This window comes from Hyla sarda, chromosome 1, assembly GCF_029499605.1.
Source record: "Hyla sarda isolate aHylSar1 chromosome 1, aHylSar1.hap1, whole genome shotgun sequence".
Taxonomy (NCBI): Eukaryota; Metazoa; Chordata; class Amphibia; order Anura; family Hylidae; genus Hyla; species Hyla sarda.
Window position 1 is genome coordinate 262,823,024 of NC_079189.1, and position 24,888 is coordinate 262,847,911.

Genomic DNA, 24,888 nt, shown 5'->3' on the forward strand with positions numbered 1-24,888 from the left:
AAGATGAGAGGAATGTCCCCATTTGAGGATCTTGAGGCGAAGGCGTGGAGGAACAAAAGTCTATCCAGGGGGAGTTTGTCCCAGTGAGGCTGGAGCAGAGGAGACCAGGCATTCAGGCGGTACGATATGCTGCAGAGGGGCTTCAGATTCGGTGGCATGAGAGGAACGAGAAAGGGCATCAGCTCTGACATTTTTGTCTGCGGGACTAAAGGGTGTCTCGAAGTTAAAGCGGGCAAAAAACAACGACCATCTAGCCTGGCGAGGATTCAGGCGCTGAGCAGACTGGAGGTACGAGAGATTCTTGTGGTCAGTGTAAATGACTATGTGATGTTTGGAACCTTCCAATAGATGCCTCCACTCTTCGAGTGCTAACTTGATGGCCAGAAGTTCACGATCTCCAATGGAGTAATTCTTTTCTGCCGGAGAGAAAGTTTTAGAGAAGAAACCACAAGTAATGTTACGTCTGGTAGAGTTTTTGAGAAGTATGGCTCCGGCTTCGACTGAGGCGGCGTAATCTTCCAGAAAGAAAGGTTTCGATGGATAGCACTGGACAGCACTGGTGCAGAAGCGAAGGCAGTTTGAGACGATTGAAGGCCTCATCAGCTTGAGGAGGCCATGACTTAGGATTAGCATTCTTCTTGGTCAGGGCCACAATAGGGACCACAATGGTGGAGAAATGAGGAATAAACTGTCAGTAATAGTTGGCAGATCCCAGAAAGCGTTGGATAGCACGGAGTCCAGAAGGGCGTGGCCAATCCAAAACCGCTGACAGTTTATCTGGATCCATTTGAAGCCCTTGGCCAGAGACTAGGTAACCTAGGAAAGGAAGACTGTTGCATTCAAAGAGACATTTTTAAATTTTTGCATACAGGTGGTTTTCACGAAGTCTTTGGAGCACTAGACGGACATGACGACGGTGTTCCTCCAAGTTAGAGGAGAAAATCAAGATGTCGTACAGGTAAACCACAACACAGGTATATAATAAGTCCCGAAATATCTCATTAACAAAGTCCTGGAAGACTGCAGGGGCGTTGCAGAGCCCAAAGGGCATAATTAGATATTCGAAATGTTCCTCTCTAGTATTGAACGCGGTCTTCCACTCATCACCTTTCCTGATGCAAATAAGATTACATGCGCCTCTTAAGTCCAATTTAGTAAATATATTAGCGCCACGAAGACGGTGAAAGAGTTCAGAGATCAAAGGCAGGGGATAGCGGTTTTTGATGGTGATTTTTATTTAAACAGCGGTAGTCAATGCATGGTCGTAAGGATCCATCCTTTTTAGAGACAAAGAAGAATCCCGCTCCAGCAGGGGATGAGGACTTCCGAATAAAACCTCTCTTTAGGTTCTCCTGGATATACTCGGACATGGCTTGAGTCTCTGGGGCAGACAGAGGGTAAATCCTGCCCCGGGGTGGAGTGGTTCCAGGAAGGAGGTCAATGAGACAGACATAAGGCCTATGAGGTGGTAAGATCTCTGCTTGCTTTTTGCAGAAAACATCAGAAAAGTCCTGGTAGGCCTTGGGAAGACCCGGAATAGGTGGAGCCACAGGAGTTTGACAAGTGGAAGCAGATGAGAGGCATCGTTTGAGACAAGAAGGGTAGGAGCATGACGTTGGAGCCATGGCAGGCCGAGAAGAACTTCAGAGGTGCAGTTGGGCAGAACAAGAAATTCAATCTTTTCATGAGGCAGTCCAATGCTCATAAGCAGGGGTTCTGTGCGGTAGCGCACAGTGCAGTCCAACTTTTCTCCGTTGACAGAAGAAATATAGAGCGGTTTGACGAGACTGGTCACTGGGATGCTGAACCTATTAACAAAAGAGGCCAAAATAAAATTTACTGCAGAACCATAATCCAACAAGGCTACAGCTGAGAAGGAGGAGTTGGCGGAAGGAGAAATCCGCACAGGCACAGTGAGACGTGGAGAAGCAGAATTCACACCAAGAGTCGTCTCACCTTTGTGAGGTAGCGGAGTGCGTCTCTCCTGACGCGGAGGGCGGATAGGCCAGTCTTTTAGGAAGTGTTCGGTACTAGCACAGTACAGGCACAGATTCTCGTTATGGCGGCGAGTCCTCTCTTGTAGGGTCAGGCAGGACCGATTCACTTGCATAGCCTCCTCGGCGGAAGGCACAGGAACAGATTGCAAAGGACTTTGGAAGAGAGGAGCCGGGGAGAGAAAACGCCTGGTGCGAACAAGATCCTTTTCCTGTTGAAGTTCCTGGCGTCTTTCAGAGAAACGCATGTCGATGCAGGTGGCCAAATGGATAAGTTCAGACAGATTTGCAGGAATTTCTCGTGCGGCCAGGACATCTTTGATGTTACTGGATAAGCCTTTCTTGAAGGTCACGCAGAGGGCCTCATTGTTCCAGGATAGCTCTGAGGCGAGGGTACGAAACTGGATGGCATATTTGCCTACGGAAGAACTCCCTTGGAAGAACTCTGAGGTTCAGCAAAGCAGTTTCGGCTGAGGAGGCCCGGGCTGGCTCCTCAAAGACACTACGAACTTCAGCGAAGAAGGACTGGATTGTAGCAGTGGCAGGATCGTTGCGGTCCCAGAGCGGTGTGGCCCATGACAAGGCCTTTCCAGACAGGAGACTGACCACGAAAGCCACCTTAGACCGTTCAGAGGGGAATTGGTCCGACATCATCTCCAAGTGTAGGGAACACTGGGACAGGAATCCACGGCATTGTTTAGAGTCCCCATCAAACTTGTCCGGTAGAGACAGGTGGAGGCTGGGAGCGGCCACTCGCTGCGGAGGAGATGCAGGAGCTGGCGGAGGAGATGATTGCTGAAGCTGTGGCAAAAGTTGTTGCAGCATGACGGTCAGTTGAGTCAGCTGCTGTCCTTGTTGCGTGATCTGTTGGGATTGCTGGGCGACCACCGTGGTTACGTCAGCGACACTAGGCAGCGGGACCTCAGTGGGATCCATGGCCGGATCTACTGTCAGGATCCGGACTGGTATGTAGTGAGGACACTGGTGGTGGATCCTCTGTGTCAGTGGGGTGATGACGTGGGCCGTACCAGGGGAACGGAGTCTAAGGGGTTACTGGTTTTCATCAGAGCCCGCCGCAAAGCGGGATGGACTTGCAGCGGCAGGTAACCCCCAGGTCGTTCCACCCGATAGCGACTCAACCCCAGCTGACAGCTGAGACAGGTGCGGTACACAGGGACAAGGCAAGAGCAAGGTCGGACGTAGCAGAAGGTCAGGGCAGGCAGCAAGAGTCGTAGTCAGGGGCAACAGCAGAAGGTCTGGGTACACAGGCTTGGGAACACACTAAACGCTTTCACAGGGCACAAGGCAACAAGATCCGGCGAGGACAACAAGTGGAAGTGGGTTTATATACAATTGGCGCAGGTGCAGGTACTGATTGGGCCAGGCACCAATCAATGGTGCACTGGCCCTTTAAATCTCAGAGAGCCGGCGCGCGCGTGCCCTAGAGAGCGGTGCAGCACGCGCCGGGACTGAGCAGACAGAGGACGGGGCAGGTGAGGAGATTGGGATGCGACCCGCGGGCGGGCGCGTCCCGCTACGTGGATCGCATCCCCGCCGGTGACACTAGTGCAGCGCTCCCGGTCAGCAGGTCTGACCGGGGCGCTGCACAGAGACGAACGACGCGAGCACCCGGAGCGCTCGGCGTAACTGCTAGACAACCAAAGATCCTGCACAGGGAACAGAGGGGGAGCAGATACTTATGAACAAGGGACAGGTGCAGACACATTAATTAATTGGTACTGGCCCTTTAAGAAACAGAGCTCCGGCGCGCGCGCGCCCTGGGGGGGGAGGCACGCACCCCGGAGCTGCGGGGACGCCAGGAAGCAGAGACACAAGAAGTCAAGTGACGGGCTGAGACTCGCATGCAGGCCCGTCCCTCAATGCAAATCTAAGCCCCGCCGGCAGCGGGGACAGGGAGTGCTCATGGCCGCAGAGCTCTTCTTTGGAACTCAAAGAGTTCCCCCACTACATGAGACCAGGGGGATACTGGACTGGGCAAAGGCTAAAAGGAACTAGCAGATTTCTGGCAAGGAGTCTTCCGTCTTCTAAGATGTCCACCTGGTGAGGAAGAATGTCCCCATTTTAAGAATTTACATCTGACAGAAGACAACATTGGAGGAACAAGACAATGATGGTGGCAATATTGTCCCCAAGATGCGATCTCTCTGGTCTTCCAGTAGAGATGAGGAGAATGGTGTTGCAACCGGGGAAGACCAAGCAGGAGCTCTGAAGTACCCCGTGGTAATACATAGAATGCAATTTTCTCCTTATGCAGATCTCCTACATGCATGTCGAGGGGTTCCATGCAAAATTGCCCCATACTGTTCAAATTTTGTCCATTTACAGATTAAATGTAGAAGGGCTTAGCAAGATGAGACACTGGAAGACGGAATTTATGGACCAGGGAGGCACTAATGAAGTTGCCAGCGGACCCGGAGTCCAAAACAGCAGAAGCAATGAAAGAGATCCTGGCAGAGGTGAAGACTTGAACCGGAATGGACAAGCGAGTAGAAGAAAAATTCACACCAAGGGACGCTATTCCAACTTGACCAAGATGAGAACTTTCTCTCGAACGCGGAGGACGTACAGAACAGTCTTTGAGAAAGTGCTCGGGACTGGCACTATACAGGCACAAATTCTCATTGTGTCGACTGAATTTTCCCTTGAATTTTTCCTTGAATTTTTTGGTGTTAAACTAAAACGGTCCACACACATAGCCTCTTCGGCAAGAGGCAAAGTTGGTAGCAGAGGAGGATGTTGGGACACCAGACAGGTTCTTTTTCCAAGGGACGTTCATCTTGCCTCTGGACAAAACGCACATCAATTCTAGTGGCTAAATGGATAAGTTCACTCAGGTTAGCCAGAGAATCTCGTGCAGCGAGAACATCCTTGATTCTAGAGGAAAGGCCTTTTTTTTAAGGTGGCACACAAGGCCTCATCGTTCCAGGAAAGTTAAGAGGCAAGAGTTCAAAACTGAACCGCGTATTCGCCAATGGAGGAGTTTCCTTGGCAGAGGTTCAGCAGAGCCGTCTCGGCAGAGGAAGCTGGCGCGGGTTCTTCAAATACACTGCAGAATGCTACAAGGAAGGCAGACAGATTCAAGGAGACCGTATCTCTACGATCCCAGAGAGGAGTAGCCCAGGCCAGGGCTTTTCCGGACAAAAGACTAAAGACAAATGCCACTTTAGCACGCTCCATTGGGAACAGATCTGCCATAAGTTCAAGATGAATAGAACACTGTGTCAAGAAGCCTCTACACAGCTTGGGATCTCTGTCATATTTAGAAGGCAGGGACAAACGAGACTTGGAACCAGGTGAAGCTGCAGATACAGGAGGAGGCTCAGGAACAGGTGTCTGCTGCTGTTGTTCCTGCAGCATGGCAAAAATCTGTTGCATCATGGCTGTTAGTAACAAGGGAAAGGTTCAGACACTTTAATTAATTGGTACTGGCCCTTTAAGAAACAGAGCTCCGGCGCGCGCTGCCCTAGGGGGTGAAGGCATGCACGCCGGAGCTGCGGGTACACCAGAAAGCAGAGACACAAGAAGGTGAGTGACGGGCTGAGACTCACATGCAGGCATGTCCCACGATGTGAATCTCAGCCCCGCCAGCAGCGGGGACAGGGAGCGCTCATGGACGGAGAGTCCGGCCGGAGCGCCACTGTAACACAGTGCTGATATAATGGGAACTGCAGGTTAAAGAAGAAAGGTGGGAGACACACAGAATCTATTGATCTGCTTTGAGGGTTATGAAGGGCATGTACAAATAAGACAGTGACTACATGTGAGATTCATCTTTATGTTGGTGTATTTAACATTTTTTTTAGGTACTTTCCGTTTGGAATAGTTTTCCTGATTGCTGGGAAAATTTTGGAAATGGAGGACCCATCTGTAATTGGGAGGAAGCTGGGACTCTATGCTATAACAGTTATGGCTGGACTAATAATACATGGTGTAGTGCTTCTACCACTATTATACCTTATTATTACCAAGAAAAACCCATTTTCATTTATAAAAGGAATACTCCAGGCTCTTCTAATTGCTCTTGCCACTTCCTCAAGGTGAGTTTGTAACCATACCATGTATTTTGTGATGCTGAAATAAGTAAAATGTTTCATGAATATGCAAACCATATGTATTCAAGTTATCCACTGAAAAATGAAAGTGTATGACTGTGTACGGACTGGGGTTTTAGAAGTCTTGTGGGTCTGGAAGTTGCACAATTTTCCCGAATGTTGTGATGTGCCATGATTTGTGACAAAGCATAACACAAATACATTTATATAATGATAGTTATACAGTAATTTATATTGAATATACCTCATAAGATATCAAATCATGTATTTAGTATCTTTATAATTCAATGTGAAACATTCACTATGACACCAGAGGGATGAGAAAAGTTTCCCTGGTAACCTTGTTTTGTTTCCTACCTGTGATATTTTTCTCCTATTACTGTGCATAGGAAAATAACTGTAAATCTGCAGCAGGTGTGTGTGTGGAGGGGAGGGGGGTTGATTTTAATAAATACGATGGACTCCTTCCTTAGGCTATGTTCAGATGTTAAAATTTCCATGCGGAATTTTGCTAAAGAATCCCGCTAAACTTTACTGTACATTCACTTCAAGGGGATTACTCTGTCCTATCCACACAGCGGAATTCCTGCAGTGGGCATTCTACCACAGAAATTCGGCTTTCCATAAAAATATAAGACCAGTTTTATATTACGTGGAAATATAAAAGATGATGTTCCGGCACCGGCTTTTTTGAATGCCTCAAAGGTTTTATTTATATCCACTTAGGTTATGTAACCTACGTGAATATACTGTTAATAAATCCCTTGTAGTATTCAAAAAAGCCAGTGCCGGGACATCTTCTTTTATACTTTGGACTTTTGGGGTCCATGTGCATGGCAATATCATCGGAGTGCCGCCCTCCCTTCACCTATATTTATATTTTGCGTAATTCCGTGGTGGAATCCGATTGAAGTCAAAGGGGCTTACTTTTTGGCAGAATTCAGTGTTCTGAGAACACAGAAATTCTGCCAAAACCCTGGAATTCTGCAATTTCATTCAGCAAGCTTATGTAGAAATTGTGCCGTGTGAACATAACCTGACTGTGCTGGCTGTCAGTTTTCAGGTTTCATGAAATGGTGTAGAGAATTTACTTTTTGTAACTATTAACCAGATGTAATAATTTATTTTGCTACAGTTCTGCAACTCTACCGATAACACTAAAATGCCTTTTAGAAAATAATAAAATAGACCGGCGTGTGGCCAGATTTGTTCTTCCAGTTGGTGCTACTATCAATATGGATGGCACTGCATTGTATGAAGCTGTGGCTGCAATATTTATTGCCCAAGTGAATGAGTATGATCTAGATTTAGGACAAATCATTACAATAAGGTAAGTTTATTAATAAAAATTTAAACTTTGTTCATTTTAAAGGGGTATTCCACCTTTAGACATCTTATCCCCTATTCAAAGGATCGGGGATAGGATGTCTGATCACGGTGGTCTGCCACTGGGACCCTCCACGATCTCTGTGCAGCACCCAGCATTCTAAACAGTATGTTTAAAATGCTGGCTTCCCATGGCGGAAGACGTGACGTCACACCACGCCCCTCCATTCATGTCTATGGGAGGGGGCGTGATGTAACGTCACGTCTCCCACCACAGGAACACAGCATTTTAAACATACTGTTTAGAATGTTGGCTGCTGCATGGAAATCACGGGGGGTCCCAGCGGCGGGACCCCCACGATCAGACATCTTATCCCCTATCCTTTGAATAGGGGATAAGATGTCTATGGATTATCCACCATAAGGTGATTTTAGTACATACCTGGTAGACAGTCATGGACATGCTTAGTAAAGATCTGCGCTTGTCGCGAAATGGCTATGTCATGAGATTAACATAATACTGTGGCTAGCTTTTTGTGAACTGGTATTTCCTGTTTTGAGTTTTTTTCTTTTGCCTACAAATCCCTTGATTCCATTTTCTCCCTCCAACACATCAGCCACCCCACCCATTGAACATTAATTAGCTACATCCATTCAAAAGACCTGTGGTTTTCAATCAGGGTGCCTACAGCTGTTGCATTAGTTGCAGATTGATCTCTCTCCCACCAAGCGATCGCTCCACCCATTGAAGCAGAAAGGCTCCCTGTCATCAGCTGACTAGTGAGTCAGGTCTCGGCCGCATTGCAACGTGGGAAAAATCTGAGACAACAGTAATTTTGTATGCTGTTAAAAATAAATATTCGGGTAAAACTCACAGAAGAATTGTGAGAAAACAAGGGCTGTGGGGGATTGTTTTTTAAAATAAATTTTTTTTCCAATGTGTCGTCTTTTTTTTTTTTTAAATAGAATTTTCAGGCTTAGTAGTGGAAGCTGGTCTTATTGACGGAATCCATTACTAAGCTAGGGCTTAGGGTTAGCCCCAAAAACAGCTAGTGCTAACCCCCAATTATTACCCCAGTACCCACGACCAAAGGGGTGCCGGGAAGAGCCGGTACTAAGAGGCCCAAAGTGTCAAAAATGGCACTCCTTGGCCTAGCCGATAACAAGCTGGCGTTATTTAGGCTAGTAACAATGGTCCTCATCCACCCTGGTAACGTTAGGCTGTTGCTGCTTGGTTGGTATCTGGCTGTAAATAAAAAGACGAGGAACCCTATGCATTTTTTTAAATAAATAAATACATTAAAAAAACGCATAGGGTTCCCCGTATGTTTATTCTCAGCTAGATACCAACCAAGCAGCAACAGCCTAACATTACCAGGGTGGGCAAGGACCATTGTTACTGGCCCTACCCAGCCTAAATAACACCAGCCTGTTACCGCCTAGGGCCAGGAGTGCCATTTTTTGACGCTCCGGGCCTGTTGGTACCGGCTCTTCCCGGCACCCCTGTAGCATTAAAATAACTAGTGTTCAGGGGAGAAGTGTGTAATGCTAATGGACCCCAGTAGCCAAGGCATTGGGCGGAAAGCCTCTGGCAACTTAATCCGCTAGTGTTATGTCTTAGTAATGTATATTAAAAGTGTTGTTATGCATAGTCAAATGTCATAGTATGCATAGCCATAGTCTAATATTATGATATACATAGTCATAGTCCATAAGTCGTGTTATACCATAGTCATAGGTATGTTGTTATTATTATACATAATTCTTATTCTCCATTAAATACAAAAATCTACCAGAGCATGTATGGACATTGATACAGAGACCCTATTGCATTATCAGTTCTTGTCGACAACAAACAGCCTGGAAATGGACATTGAATACAATGCTCCAGGACTACATGTGGCCCCACTGCCATTTCGCTCCTCAAAGCTTTCCAGGATGGACATCGATGGCGGCTTTAGTTAAGTAGGGGGGTTTGTGATGTCCCAGTGTGGGATATGAATCTCACAGTCCCATCAGTTTGAGTCCCAGCATGCCCCAGGGCTTATCTGCAGTGTACCCCCAATAATGTAATTAGTTATATAGTGTGTGTAAAGGACACTGTTGTCACGTGTTAAAGTCACATGTTTTGTTACCCAGAGAGCACCAGGTGACCAGATGACCTGCAGCTAGCCTATGGGCTCCTTGCTCAGCCCCCCTTTATAAGAGGGGGAGATACTACAATCTCTCTCTTTTCTATCTTCCACCACACTTCTACTGAGGTCAAGTACAGTCCAGACGTCTCAGATCCAGTGTCCAGCACATCTGGAGGCCTAAAGTCTAAATTACAGCCAAAAGTCAATAAGTCAAGTCATCTCTGTCTGCTGTCACGATCTTCAGTCAAGTCAAGTGTATTATATTCAGCGTGGCTGTCCTAAAGTCTTTCAAAGTCACTACAAGTCCCAGCAAGCTGCGAGGTCCCCTGTGTTACTGGTCACCTCTCTGGGATCCTGGCCTAGCTGTAAAGACTGTACCATCTGTCTACCTCAGTGAAGCTATCGTTAACCCTAAACTATAGGTATGTGTAAAAGAAACAAAAAACAGAAACAAAGTGCAACCATGTGCTGTTATTTCCTTACGGGGATAAATGCTGTGATGTTACGGGGTACGCTCTCCTTAATGTGTTGTACAACACCAATATGCGCATACAGCCAGTAGCGTGGCTAAAAGGTCTGGAGTGCAGCCGGCCTCAAACCCGTCCTTGCAAAGGTCAGAAACTGTAGAACCAAAGACACTGTAGGCACAGCTGGAAGTCTATGTCTTCAGGCACTCTCCAGGATGGTCAAACAACTTTAACCGTAAACACGGACCAGTAAAATAATAAAAAAAAAAAATTTGCTAAATAAGTTCAGACAACGCGTTTCGAGGGGCCGGACCCCTTCTTTGTCAGGTCCACTGATTGGGTAGCGGTTTTTATACCATATTTGCCACCGGGAATAATTTTTCATTTAAAACAGATGTAGTAAAATCACAATGAAAACAGTTTGTTATACATTAACCCCTTTAGGAACGTCCATATGCGCGTCCCCATATATAATGCGCGCTCACGAGGTGAGCGGGCGTCATACCCGGTGGGTCCCGGTTGCTATAAGTGACCGGGACGCACGCTAATGCCGGACATCGCTGATCGCCGCGTCTAAAAGTGAAAGTAAAAGCATCTGGCTGCTTAGTCGGGCTGATCTGGACCATCGCGATAAAATCGTGATGTCCCGATCAGCTAGGACGCAGCAGAAGGTCCCCTCACCTGTCTCCTGCGCGTCCGATCGTCGAATGATTGCTCCAAGCCTGAAATCCAGGCTTGAGCAATCAACCGCCGATAACACTGATCCCTGCCATAGAATGCAATGGCATTGATCAGTGTACTGAATCAATGTACTGCATGTTATAGCCTCCTATGGGAGCTATAACATTGCAAAAAAAATTTAAAAATAAAAGTTAATAAAGATCATTTAACCCTTAACCCTTTCCCTAATAAAAGTTTGAATTACCCCCCCTTTTCCCATAAAAAAAACTGTGTAAATAAAAATAAACATATGTGGTATCGCCGCATGCGTAAATGTCTGAACTATAAAAATAGATCATTAATTAAACCGCATGGTCACTGGGGTACGCGCAAAAAAGATTCCAAAGTCCAAAATAGCGTATTTTTGGTCACTTTTTATACCATAAAAAAATGAATAAAAAGCGATCAAAAAGTCAGATCAAAACAAAAATGGTTCCGCAAAAAATGAGCCCTCATACCACCCCGTACGTGGAAAAACAAAAAAAGTTATAGGGGTCCAAAGAGGATAATTTTAAAGGTATTAAGGTATTTAAACTTTTTATGCATGTAGTTATAATTTTTTTCAGAAGTACGACAAAATCAAACCTATATAAGTAGGGTATCATTTTAAAGTTACAAAAGTTACTTTTTTCTTCCATTTTGTCGCACAATGATTTTTTTCCCGTTTTGCTGTAGATTTTAGGGTAAAATGAATGATGTAATTACAAAATAGAATTGGTGGTGCAAAAAATTAGCCATCATATGGATTTTTAGGTGCAAAATTGAAAGGGTTATGATTTTTAAAAGGTAAAGAAGAAAAAACGAAAGTGCAAAAACAGAAAAACGCTCCGTCCTTAAGGGGTTAAACTATCACATTATCAGACGTGCAAAATAAGCATTACATACTAGAAAAAAATTTAAACATGCGTTTATGTGCAATAATTATCCCTATTCTCCAGGTTAAAGGGAAGGTATGACATAGCCTCATCTAAGCTGTAGATGTCAGTTTTGATTCAGATAAGAGTTTGCTATCCGTGCCCTCAGGTCTGAGGCACGGCTCATCTGCAACAAGTGTTAGTCTGTCCCGGAGAGAATGGCGGACCACTCGGCATTAGAAGCGCCGGAGAGCCACACCACAGACTCACTCTGTCTCGCAGTGTCGGCGTTCTGGCCGCATTCCACAGGGTAAAGCTTCCTGTATGGGATCGCAGGGAAGGCAACCTGTAGTTATGTATTGTCAGTTAAAGACAAAATGCAGGCATAAGATTATAGTAGTGCATCTAAGATAATAGTGCATTAGTAAAGCAAATAATGCATATACAAGACAAATGCAACCTTGTTCTACGGGCTAAACCTAGGAATAAACGGGAGGGATAGCTAGCAGTATTATCTCAGGAGAAAAGGGATATATATAGGGGATGGCTCAAAAAGAGGGCAAACAAGCAAAAAGGATAAATATAGGAGATGGCTTAAAAAGGTCAACAGACAGGATCGGCTTTTGAGCTGGAAATCGATGGATGTTTTCAAAAGGAACAATACAGGTAATATGTAAACAATTTGGTATCATAGCTTATGTGATATAAAGGATAATTAAAAAAATGATTTAGTAAATGACTTCTGTGATTTCATTTAGACCATGCGGCTGTAATGTTTGAAGGGAATACATCCAGAGAACATCTCCTTTTTAGATAGGGCTTCAGCTCTATTTGTGACGTGTATTGGTATATGATCAATTGGTAGAATGGTTAACAGATTATTCTTTTCACTTTTGTGTTGTAACCTAATATATTTCTGAAGAGACCATGATGCATAAAATTCTTTTTAATATGGCATCTATGCTGATTGAGCCTCTGGTGTAGTTTTTGTGAGGTCCTCACGACATATTGTTTTCCACAGTGACAGTTGAATATATGAAAAAAGAAGATTGACATGTCATATGGTGTTTTATGGGAAAGATTTCCCCCGTATATGTACTACTAAAAACAGTAATTTGGTGCTGTATGGTGAGACAGCAGAGACATCTCTTTTTCTGGCATTTGAAAACTCCCTTGTTCAGGAGAGTTTCACTGGACTCGGTTTTAGTTATTCCCGGATTTTTTGATAGTATAATTTTTAGATAGGGGTCAGGGGTTAATATTCCCCAATGTTTTTTAAGGATTTGTCATATGTTTTGTTGTCCTGTAGAATAAGTGGTGATGAAATTCGTGTTGAATTTATTAGTTTGTAAAAAAAAATTCATGGGTATTCCAGATATTTCTTCTTTATTTTTCTGTAATAGAAAAAACACTAAGATCATAAAACATACTTTTATTGGTGTATAATTAAATATAGGCACACAAAAAACAAAAAGGTATACAAAACAGTATATAGATAGCAATCCAGCTTATCCTAGTATTGGATATATTGCTGGAGTAGAGGCTATACTAACCCTGCTTAGTCGCATAGGACCCCCTACTTGTTACTGCAGGGAGGCCTTCCTATAGAGTGCCAACCTGCAACAGGAACCTCCTGTCTCTCCCTGGTTCTGGAGGGAATGGAGGCGTCGGGTGCAGTGAGTATAGCACGTCACCAGCAAAAACTCAGCTGGTTTGTAAAAACCTCAACCTAATTATTCGGTGAGTATACAAATTGTAGGCACATCAATTATAGGATACAAAGATTGCATACAAATATTGTACAGTTTAAGCCACATAAATCCAACGCGTTTCGTTGCGGCACATTTTCAAGGCCCAACTCTTCAGGGACAAGTGTGTAGAGGGTAAGAGTTTATTTTCTCCCATAGCCTCCCTCACTGAATAGTAGTATGATTGTGATAAGACATATAGAGGTATAGATAAGTATTCTGGTGTGCTTAGGTAGAAAGGCCCAAATGGGGTTATGTAGGTAATGGTCCAAGGTTTATGTTCCCTCTTGTATTTTGATAAATACCGTCCTGTAGATGCATAATATTATTGTATGTAGAGTATGTTCATGTTATTTAAGATAATATGTTTATAAAAAAGGATAGTAATGGTCGCCTACCTTAAGTTGATATGATGAGTATATAGGTGCAGAGCGGTAGATACATGGATACAAATACTTATTTGGATTATTAGGTTGATACAATAAACCTAACAAAAGTAAGAAGGGGGATATTAGTACACCTCCCGTAGGTGAGTATGATGTCAGAGGGAGGTAAGGGGTCCTTTTAGTTACCTTGTGTGGGGGGGGGGGGGCACGGAATATACACCCACAGGATGATGGTCCTACATATAACTTGGGGCCGTATCTGCAGGTAAGTAGTATGGGTGTATCATTTATAGGGAGCATTGCATAAATGTATAAAAACTCAACAGATTGGGTATAAACTATAATTATATTTAGATGGCGTCTTTAGGATGGTTGATAGGGCCATATGGATGCTAGGTACCTGCCTATAAAGATACATAAATATTAGCCATTAGGTCAGACATATGGGTATATATAATGACCCTGGGTAAATTAAAAAAATGGTATTTACTTACAATTAGGTGGATTGGTGGTCAGTGTGTGCAGGAGTCCAGGATGGTGCGGCATCTGCCAAGTGCCGGCCTCCTGCTCCTTTCAATACCTCCGGTGTCTGTCAATTGGGCGCGCAGAGACCGGAGGTGGAATGACTTCCGCTCTGCACTCCACAGTGGAACGCATGGATAAAGTGCTTCCCTGTGTATGCACAGACCGGATATTAGCAAGCGCCTTCTTTATTTTTCTCTTAAGTCTTTTTCTTTCACCTGTTCCTCATTTTTAGGATTATTGGATGTTCCTGTGTTCACTGACAGGCATTCCTCTTGGGTGAGTAGTTGTGTTTTCTGTTAGGCATCTTCTATTAGTTTTTTTTGGATAGCCCTTTGCTTAAAAACGTGTTTTAAAAAATATTTGCTTGCTCCGCAAAGGTAGTTTCATCAGTGCAATTTTTTCTAACTCTCCTGAATTGGCCGTAAGGTAAATTTTGCTTCCATTTCTGGTAATGCCCACTTAAAAAGGGGACATAACTGTTGAAATCTACAGTCTTGAAGTAGGTAGATGGATGTATCAGGGGAGTTGGAGATCAAAGAGATTCCCCAATCATTGGCATTTATTTCCTGAACAAGTTGCTGTATTGTTTCACTTGTGCCTTTCCACAATATAAAAAGATCATCAATATATATAATTATAGATCACTGTGTGTTCACAAAATAGTGGGTTATTGATTATAAATTTCTCCTCAAAGCACCCCATAAAGATTTTTGCATATGAGGGGGCCACATAGGTCCCCATAGCAGTTCCTTTCATTTGATGGTATATAGTTCCATTGTAGTTATAAAAAAAAAATTATTATTCAAAATGAACTCGAGACATTTCACCAGAAAATCTGCCTGATCAGATGGGATATTTGGATCTGCATCAAGATAGGTTTTTGTGCTTTTATATTGGAATATAATGCAGTAACGTTGAGTGTGACTAATAACATGTCCTCTTCCCTTTTGGTATTTTTCAATATGGATATTAGTTGGTCAGAATTTTTCAGAAAGCTTGACATCTTCTGTACATGATCTTGGAGTATAAGGTCTAAATAATGGGAAATATTGCAGGTAGCACTGTTTATCCCTGAAATGATGGATCACTATGTATTTTTGGCAAATGATAATAAAACAGGATTTTCTATGAGTAAAAACTCTTTTTCTTTTTTGGTTATTAGATTGTTAGACAGACCATTCTCCAACAATGCTAAAATCCTAGATTTTATATCAAGACAGTAGGCCTTGCATTATAGACAATTCTTTCTTTACTGTCAAACATATCAGTGAAATAGTTAAAATGTTTATCACACATGAGGGAAAAAAGCTTGTATGAACAAAGGTACACCCTAAGGTGCTGTATACATATTAACCAATCAGGTAACACCCAAGGTAATTAAGGTGCTAATAAACAGGATATATTCCTCTTTTTTTTTTTTTTTACTGCTCTGCAGATAAGTGCTTGTGCCTGCATATTGTCTCCATATATATCGATACTTTGTGTTTTTCCATATATTTTCTCAGTTATAAATAATTAACATATGACTACTGTACTAATCTTTTCTCCCTATTAATCACTGTACTTGTCTTATTATTCACATATATTATCTTTCCTTTCTCAGGGTTACCTCCTCTATTTTCGCTCAGTTCTTAATATTTTCCCCGCCATCGCCGCTCTGTATTCAATTTCGCCGATATGCGCATGCACGCCTCCATCTTCGGTGTCAGACCCTGTCTCTCGCGTTACTTGACCAGCTGGTGATCACCTAGTCGTTCCCGCCTCCTGCTCTGACAGACGCGACATTCATCTTGTCACAGCGGACCTCTCTCACTCACACTCCTGTTTGGTGCTAGACTACTCCCTAGTGTCCTTTTAAAGATATTGCAGTCTTTCATATTATAATTACTCATTTTTGCTATAGAATTTTTATAAAAATACATATATCTAACCTCTGTTATTATATTCATAGGATTATAATTATAAGACTATATATATATATATATATCCTGTTTATCGGGAGGTCGTCTATGCCGACTACACAGCACTTTGGTGAATATCTAAATCATAATCCTTGCAATCTCAAATTTACATTACATAGTCACGAAAATGAAATACATTTTTTGGATTTAACATTAAGAGGTGATGTAATAAATGCCAAAATTGAGACCTCCACATACCGTAAGGAACTTTCAGCAAACTCTATATTACAGGCAGGGTCTTGTCATCCCCCCCCACGTAATTAAAAATCTCCCAGTGGGGGAGATGATAAGGGCCAGACGTAATTGTTCCACTCCAGAGATCTTTGATCGTGAAGTGGATGATATATCGCAAAGATTAAGCCAGAGAGGATATCAAAAATGGTCATTAGAAAGAGCAAAAAATATTGCCAGTAAAAGAAATAGAAGCGAGCTAATATATGGAGATAACAAAAAACTTAAGCGACATACATCACAGAATCACAAAAAAACACTTATTTTTTCTACTAATTACAGCCAAAATTTTAAACAAATCTGTCATATAGTGGAAAAATATCTGCCAATGGTAGCGAATGATAGTCATTATACAAAAATATTTGAAAATGGATATAAATATATTTCGAAAAAAGCAAAAACCATTGGGCAATATATTTCTCCCAGTCTTTATAGTTCTACAGATAAGAAAAATTCTACCTGGTTAAAAGTGAAAGGAAATTATAAATGTGGACACCTGAAATGTATTTGTTGTACAATTATGAAAAACAGTAAAACTTTTTTCTCTGCCACAACAAAAGAAACATTTAACATGTCTGGATACATAAATTGTAACACTAATAACGTGGTGTATCTAATGACATGTGAACTATGCCAAGTTCAATATGTTGGGTGTACCACGAATAGTGTTGCTCGCAAATATTCGCAATTCGAATTTTATTCGCGAATATCGCATATTCGCGAATATTCGCGAATATAGCGCTATATATTCGTAATTACGAATATTCGTTTTTTTTTTTTGTTTTTTTTCTTCACAGTACACATCACAGTGATCATCCCTCTCTTCTTCCAGCTTATGTGGTGTAAGAAGGCTCTAATACTACTGTGTGAGACCGGTATGCGAATTTTTGCATATGCGAAAATTTGTATAAGCTATTTTTCGCATATGCGAATTTTCACATATGCTAATTTTTGTACATGCGAATTTTCGCTCATGTTAATTTTCGCACATGCGAATATTCGCATATGCGAAAATAAAACGAGAATATTGCGACTATGCGAATATTCGCGAATATGACGAATATTCGTCCATATATTCGCGAATATTCGCGAATTCGAATATGGCCTATGCCGCTCAACACTAACCACGAATCCCCTGAAGGCGAGGATCAGAAAACAGCTGTCTGATATTCCCCATTTCCAAACTAGACATTTATCCATGGTCAGCAGACATTGTGCAGAAAACCATGAGGGGGATTTTTCCGGTCTTAGCCTTCAGGGAATAGAAAAAGTTGCCCACACAATTAGGGGTGGAAATATTAAACAAAAACTACTGGATAGGGAAGTTTATTGGATTATAAAATTACAAACTAGGTACCCCCAAGGCCTGAATCAAAGACAAGATGTGATATTGCATTATTGAAATTATGACTCTTTATATATATTACGAATTTAGTAGTTAAAATATTTAATGTTTAAAATACACAGATAATCAAATTGAATTTATATCGCTTTATGCCCTCTGTGCAATATAATGAATATTATCTAATTATTTAGGATTAAATTATCGTCATCAACATGTGATTTTGTTCATATGAAGAAAATCCAGATAAATTCGCAACACTAACACATATGAGTCCATTTCAATATTTCGTATTTTCACATTGATCTTCCCATTTCTCTAAGACATGGTGTTTGTCGTATAAAATTAGCAAATTATTGCATTATATACATTTGATAAATATTTTCATATGAAATTGCTATTTTTATAAGTTATATAGTGACCATCAAATATTGGTTTATGACTAATTTACAGACACCATTATCCAATCCGTACTTAAGAACCTTTTATAATTGTGAATCCCATTCAATATGGGTTTGTTTGTAATATTTGTAATTTTTAGCATGTGTTCACACAAACCATGCGTTTTTATATCACAATTGTACGGGGGATGAGCGAGTTAACTTCCAGCAACGGGTTAACCCTGAGGGTGATTTTACTCACCGGGCACACCCTTCCTGCTGGATAGAACCCTGCCTCTCTCCCTTATAAAAGAGATTCATTTGTAATGTATTGTTGTATGACTAAGGCCGCAGATTGTGGCTGAAACGCGTCACCTACCTGTCATCATGTTGTGTTACTGCTGAATAAATTATTTCGTATTGCTTGGAACCTGCGCTGGACATCTCTTCATTTTTCATATATATATATATATATATATATATATATATATATATATATATAGAGATATATATATAGATATATATATAGATATATATATATATATATCATATTATCTAGTTAATTATATATACTTTCCTCATAGACAGATACATTTTATTCATTTTATCTATAAAAAAAAATTATTCTGAACAAACTAAAAATTCCATGTCTGAGGAACAAATACAGGAATGAATTGATTAAGCTGTATCTAGGTCTGTTCAAAATGTGCTGAATACTGCAATGACATCCATGCATGAGTCCATGGCTAAATCTGTTGCTATGACAATTTCTCAAATGATGGCCCATAAAAAGCATCAATCACAGGTTTTAGCACGTAAGAGTCTCTCAAAAAAGAGGAATATTAATAATGATGACCTTCCAAGTTCTAAACACAAAAAAAGCAATAATGGGAATGAAGGTCAGGTTGACAGTGAAGGTCTCTCTCACGATGATGGCCATAATACAGATGCCTATATGTTGCATCAAGGACCCTCTACTCAGGAGGAGCAAATGAGTAACCGGGTTAAGAAAGCCTCTGTTCACCATGAACAACCTAATAAAATGAAGGACACTGACTATAATGACTCAGATGACACTTCCGTTTATTCGGATTATAATGACCCCTCTTACTTTCCTGAAGGATCAGAGGGATATGATACGAATTTTGTCGATTCCTCTACTGGGGAATCAGGTATTTTGGATAGTCAAGGTGTCCCATTCTTTGACCCCTCCCATTCTATGAATGCGGCTCAGACTCCTGAATTAGATCCGATTTTGATAAAGTACCTTCAAAAATTGGGAAAGAACCCAAAGAAAGGCATTGACTGTAGTTTCAAACTATGTCAGGATAAATTGTTAGACCTTTTAGGCCTCATTTCAAAAATACTAGACTTATTTGAGGAGGAAGTTAATTCGGACACTCCCATTGACATTCCCAGAGGTTGGGCCCAATGGGCCATGTGTATTTTTGGTAATGTCAACCAAGCATTCTGCACCGAGAGAAAGAGAGCGGTGCTTATGAAGTTAGATCCCCAACTAGCCCATCTGGCCTCCTCTGAACCATTATCCCCTACCGAAGGTCTTCTTTTCGGAGACCGATTCAGAAAAGAGATATCTAAATATGTAGGGTTATTTTCAACATTGTATAAGGCCCAATCATCACTGAAAAAGGTCTTCTCCAGCAAGGTTTTTAGGGCTTGGAAACGTCGGGGCCGTTTTTCCGTCCGAGGCCCCCAGTACAGACCTCAGCAGCGAGGATCCTACCATCAAGATAGACCAACTGTCACGATGCCGGCTGGCAGGTAGTGGACCCTCTGTGCCAGAGAGGGATTGGCGTGGACCGTGCTAGTGGACCGGTTCTAAGCCACTACTGGTTTTCACCAGAGCCCGCCGCAAAGCGGGATGGTCTTGCTGCGGCGGTAGTGACCAGGTCGTATCCACTAGCAACGGCTCACCTCTCTGGCTGCTGAAGATAGGCGCGGTACAAGGGAGTAGGCAGAAGCAAGGTCGGACGTAGCAGAAGGTCGGGGCAGGCAGCAAGGATCGTAGTCAAGGGCAACGGCAGAAGGTCTGGAAACACTGGCAAGGGACACACAAGGAACGCTTTCACTGGCACTAAGGCAACAAGATCCGGCAAGGGAGTGCAAGGGAAGTGAGGTAATATAGGGAGTGCACAGGTGATAACTCTAATTGGAACCACTGTGCCAATCAGCGGCGCAGTGGCCCTTTAAATCGCAGAGACCCGGCGCGCGCGCGCCCTAGGGAGCGGGGCCGCGCGCGCCGGGACAGAACAGACGGGGAGCGAGTCAGGTAGGAGAGCCGGGGTGCGCATCGCGAGCGGGCGCTACCCGCATCGCGAATCGCATCCCGGCTAGCAGCAGGATCGCAGCGCCCCGGGTCAGAGGACGTGACCGGAGCGCTGCAGCGGAGGAGGTGAAGCGAGCGCTCCGGGGAGGAGCGGGAACCCGGAGCGCTCGGCGTAACAGTACCCCCCCCCCTTGGGTCTCCCCCTCTTCTTGGAGCCTGAGAACCTGAGGAGCAGACTTTTGTCAAGGATGTTGTCCTCAGGTTCCCAGGATCTCTCTTCAGGACCACAACCCTCCCAGTCTACTAAAAAAAAATTTTTTCCTCTGACCTTTTTGGCAGCCAAAATCTCCTTGACCGAGAAGACGTCCGAGGAGCCGGAAACAGGAGTGGGAGGAACAGATTTGGGAGAAAAACGGTTGAGGATGAGTGGTTTGAGAAGAGAGACGTGAAAGGCATTAGGGATACGAAGAGAAGGAGGAAGAAGAAGTTTATAAGAGACAGGATTAATTTGACACAGAATTTTGAAAGGACCAAGATAGCGTGGTCCCAACTTGTAGCTAGGGACACGGAAGCGGACATATTTAGCGGAGAGCCATACCTTGTCTCCAGGGGAAAAAACGGGGGGAGCTCTTCTTTTCTTATCCGCGAACCTCTTCATGCGTGAAGAAGCCTGTAAGAGAGAATTTTGGGTCTCTCTCCATATAATGGAAAGGTCACGAGAAATTTCATCCACAGCGGGCAGACCAGAGGGCAAGGGGGTAGGGAGGGGGGGAAGAGGGTGACGGCCGTACACCACGAAAAATGGGGATTTGGAGGAAGATTCAGAGACCCTGAAGTTATACGAGAATTCGGCCCATGGAAGGAGATCTGCCCAGTCATCCTGGCGGGAGGAAACAAAATGTCGCAAATAATCACCCAGGATCTGGTTAATTCTTTCTACTTGTCCATTGGACTGGGGATGATATGCAGAGGAAAAATTTAATTTAATCTTGAGTTGTTTACAGAGAGCTCTCCAGAATTTAGACACGAATTGGACCCCTCTATCCGAGACAATCTGCGTAGGCAACCCGTGAAGACGAAAAATGTGTACAAAAAATTGTTTAGCCAACTGAGGCGCAGAAGGAAGACCAGGAAGAGGAATGAAATGTGCCATTTTGGAGAATCGATCAACGACCACCCAAATAACGGTGTTGCCACGGGAAGGGGGTAAATCGGTAATAAAATCCATACCAATCAGAGACCAAGGCTGTTCGGGGACAGGCAGAGGATGAAGAAAACCAGCGGGCTTCTGGCGAGGAGTCTTATCCCGGGCACAGATAGTGCAGGCTCGCACAAAGTCCCCAACATCCGTCTCCAGAGTCGGCCACCAATAGAAGCGGGAGATGAGTTGCACAGATTTCTTGATGCCCGCATGACCTGCGAGATGGGAGGAGTGACCCCATTTGAGGATTCCGAGGCGTTGGCGTGGAGAAACAAAGGTCTTTCCTGGAGGGGTCTGTCTGATGGAGGCAGGAGAAGTGGAGATCAGGCAGTCAGGTGGAATGATGTGTTGCGGAGGGAGATCAACTTCTGAGGCATCCGAGGAACGAGAGAGAGCATCGGCTCTAATGTTCTTATCGGCAGGACGAAAGTGAATCTCAAAATTAAATCGGGCAAAGAACAGAGACCACCGGGCCTGGCGAGGATTCAGCCGTTGGGCAGACTGGAGGTAGGAGAGGTTCTTGTGGTCGGTGTAGATAATAACAGGAAATCTTGATCCCTCCAGCAGATGCCTCCATTCCTCAAGTGCTAATTTAATGGCTAGAAGCTCTCGATCCCCGATGGAGTAGTTCCTCTCCGCTGGAGAGAAGGTCCTAGAGAAAAAACCACAAGTGACAGCATGCCCGGAAGGATTTTTTTGTAGAAGAACAGCTCCAGCTCCTACTGAGGAGGCATCAACCTCCAATAGGAAGGGTTTGGAAGGGTCAGGTCTGGAGAGCACGGGAGCCGAAGAAAAGGCAGACTTGAGTTGTTTAAAGGAGTCTTCTGCTTGAGGAGGCCAGGACTTGGGATCAGCATTTTTCTTGGTTAAAGCCACGATAGGAGCCACAATGGTAGAAAAATGTGGAATAAATTGCCTGTAATAATTGGCGAACCCCAAAAAGCGTTGGATAGCACGGAGTCCGGAGGGGCGTGGCCAATTTAAGACGGCAGAGAGTTTGTCTGGATCCATCTGTAGTCCCTGGCCAGAGACCAAATATCCTAGAAAAGGAAGAGATTGGCATTCAAACAGACATTTCTCAATTTTGGCATAGAGTTGGTTGTCACGAAGTCTCTGAAGAACCATACGGACATGCCGGCGGTGTTCCTCTAGATTGGCAGAAAAAATTAGGATATCGTCCAGATATACCACAACACAGGAGTATAATAAATCACGAAAAATTTCATTGACAAAGTCTTGGAAGACGGCAGGGGCATTGCACAGTCCAAAGGGCATGACCAGATACTCAAAGTGTCCATCTCTGGTGTTAAATGCCGTTTTCCACTCGTCCCCCTCTCTGATGCGGATGAGGTTATAGGCGCCTCTTAAGTCCAATTTAGTGAAGATGTGGGCACCTTGGAGGCGATCAAAGAGTTCAGAGATGAGGGGTAAGGGGTAGCGGTTCTTAACCGTGATTTTATTAAGACCGCGGTAGTCAATGCAAGGACGTAGGGAGCCATCTTTTTTGGAGACAAAGAAAAATCCGGCTCCGGCAGGAGAGGAGGATTTACGGATAAAGCCCCTTTTTAGATTCTCCTGGACGTATTCGGACATGGCAAGAGTCTCTGGGGCAGAGAGAGGATAAATTCTGCCCCGGGGTGGAGTAGTACCCGGGAGGAGGTCGATAGGGCAATCATAAGGCCTGTGAGGAGGTAGAGTCTCAGCTTGTTTTTTGCAGAAAACATCCGCGAAGTCCATATAGGCCTTAGGGAGACCGGTTACTGGAGGAACCACAGAGTTACGGCAAGGGTTACTGGGAACCGGTTTTAGACAGTTCTTGGAACAAGAGGACCCCCAACTCTTGATCTCCCCAGTGGACCAATCCAGGGTTGGGGAATGAAGTTGAAGCCAGGGAAGTCCAAGGAGAATCTCCGAGGTGCAATTGGGGAGGACCAAAAGTTCAATCCTCTCATGATGAGATCCGATGCTCATAAGAAGGGGCTCCGTGCGGAAACGTATGGTACAGTCCAATCTTTCATTATTTACACAATTGATGTAGAGGGGTCTGGCGAGACTGGTCACTGGGATGTTGAACCTGTTGACGAGAGAGGCCAAAATAAAATTTCCTGCAGAACCAGAGTCCAAGAAGGCCACTGTAGAGAAGGAGAAGGCAGAAGCAGACATCCGCACAGGCACAGTAAGACGTGGAGAAGCAGAGTAGACATCAAGGACTGTCTCACCTTTGTGCGGAGTCAGCGTACGTCTTTCCAGGCGGGGAGGACGGATAGGACAATCCCTCAGGAAGTGTTCGGTACTAGCACAGTACAGGCAGAGGTTCTCCATACGGCGTCGTGTCCTCTCTTGAGGTGTCAGGCGAGACCGGTCGACCTGCATAGCCTCCACGGCGGGAGGCACAGGAACAGATTGCAGGGGACCAGAGGAGAGAGGAGCCGAGGAGACGAAACGCCTCGTGCGAACAGAGTCCATATCTTGGCGGAGTTCCTGACGCCTTTCAGAAAAACGCATGTCAATGCGAGTGGCTAGGTGAATAAGTTCATGTAGATTAGCAGGAATTTCTCGTGCGGCCAGAACATCTTTAATGTTGCTGGATAGGCCTTTTTTGAAGGTCGCGCAGAGGGCCTCATTATTCCAGGACAATTCTGAAGCAAGTGTACGGAATTGTACGGCATACTCGCCAACGGAAGAATTACCCTGGACCAGGTTCAACAGGGCAGTCTCAGCAGAAGAGGCTCGGGCAGGTTCCTCAAAGACACTTCGGATTTCCGAGAAGAAGGAGTGTACAGAGGCAGTGACGGGGTCATTGCGGTCCCAGAGCGGTGTGGCCCATGACAGGGCTTTTCCGGACAGAAGACTGACTACGAAAGCCACCTTAGACCTTTCAGTGGGAAACAGGTCCGACATCATCTCCAGATGCAGGGAACATTGGGAAAGGAAGCCACGGCAAAACTTAGAGTCCCCATCAAACTTATCCGGCAAGGATAAGCGTATCCCAGGAGCGGCCACTCGCTGCGGAGGAGGTGCAGGAGCTGGCGGAGGAGATGACTGCTGAAGCTGTGGTAGCAACTGTTGTAGCAAAACGGTCAGTTGAGACAGCTGTTGGCCTTGTTGCGCAATCTGTTGTGACTGCTGGGCGACCACCGTGGTGAGGTCAGCGACAACTGGCAGAGGAACTTCAGCGGGATCCATGGCCGGATCTACTGTCACGATGCCGGCTGGCAGGTAGTGGACCCTCTGTGCCAGAGAGGGATTGGCGTGGAC

At 44.1% G+C, this 24,888-nt stretch overlaps 1 protein-coding gene across 1 annotated transcript in view; it reads left to right on the plus strand.

The window, feature by feature from the left end:
• LOC130368083 (excitatory amino acid transporter 5-like) overlaps window positions 1-24,888 on the plus strand; it is a 247,682-nt gene that overhangs the window by 129,855 nt on the left and 92,939 nt on the right. Inside the window, exons 7-8 of the mRNA XM_056571355.1 lie at window positions 5,819-6,052; window positions 7,203-7,397. Of these exons, the coding sequence (XP_056427330.1) occupies window positions 5,819-6,052; window positions 7,203-7,397 (429 nt within the window). The remainder of the gene's footprint in view (window positions 1-5,818; window positions 6,053-7,202; window positions 7,398-24,888) is intronic.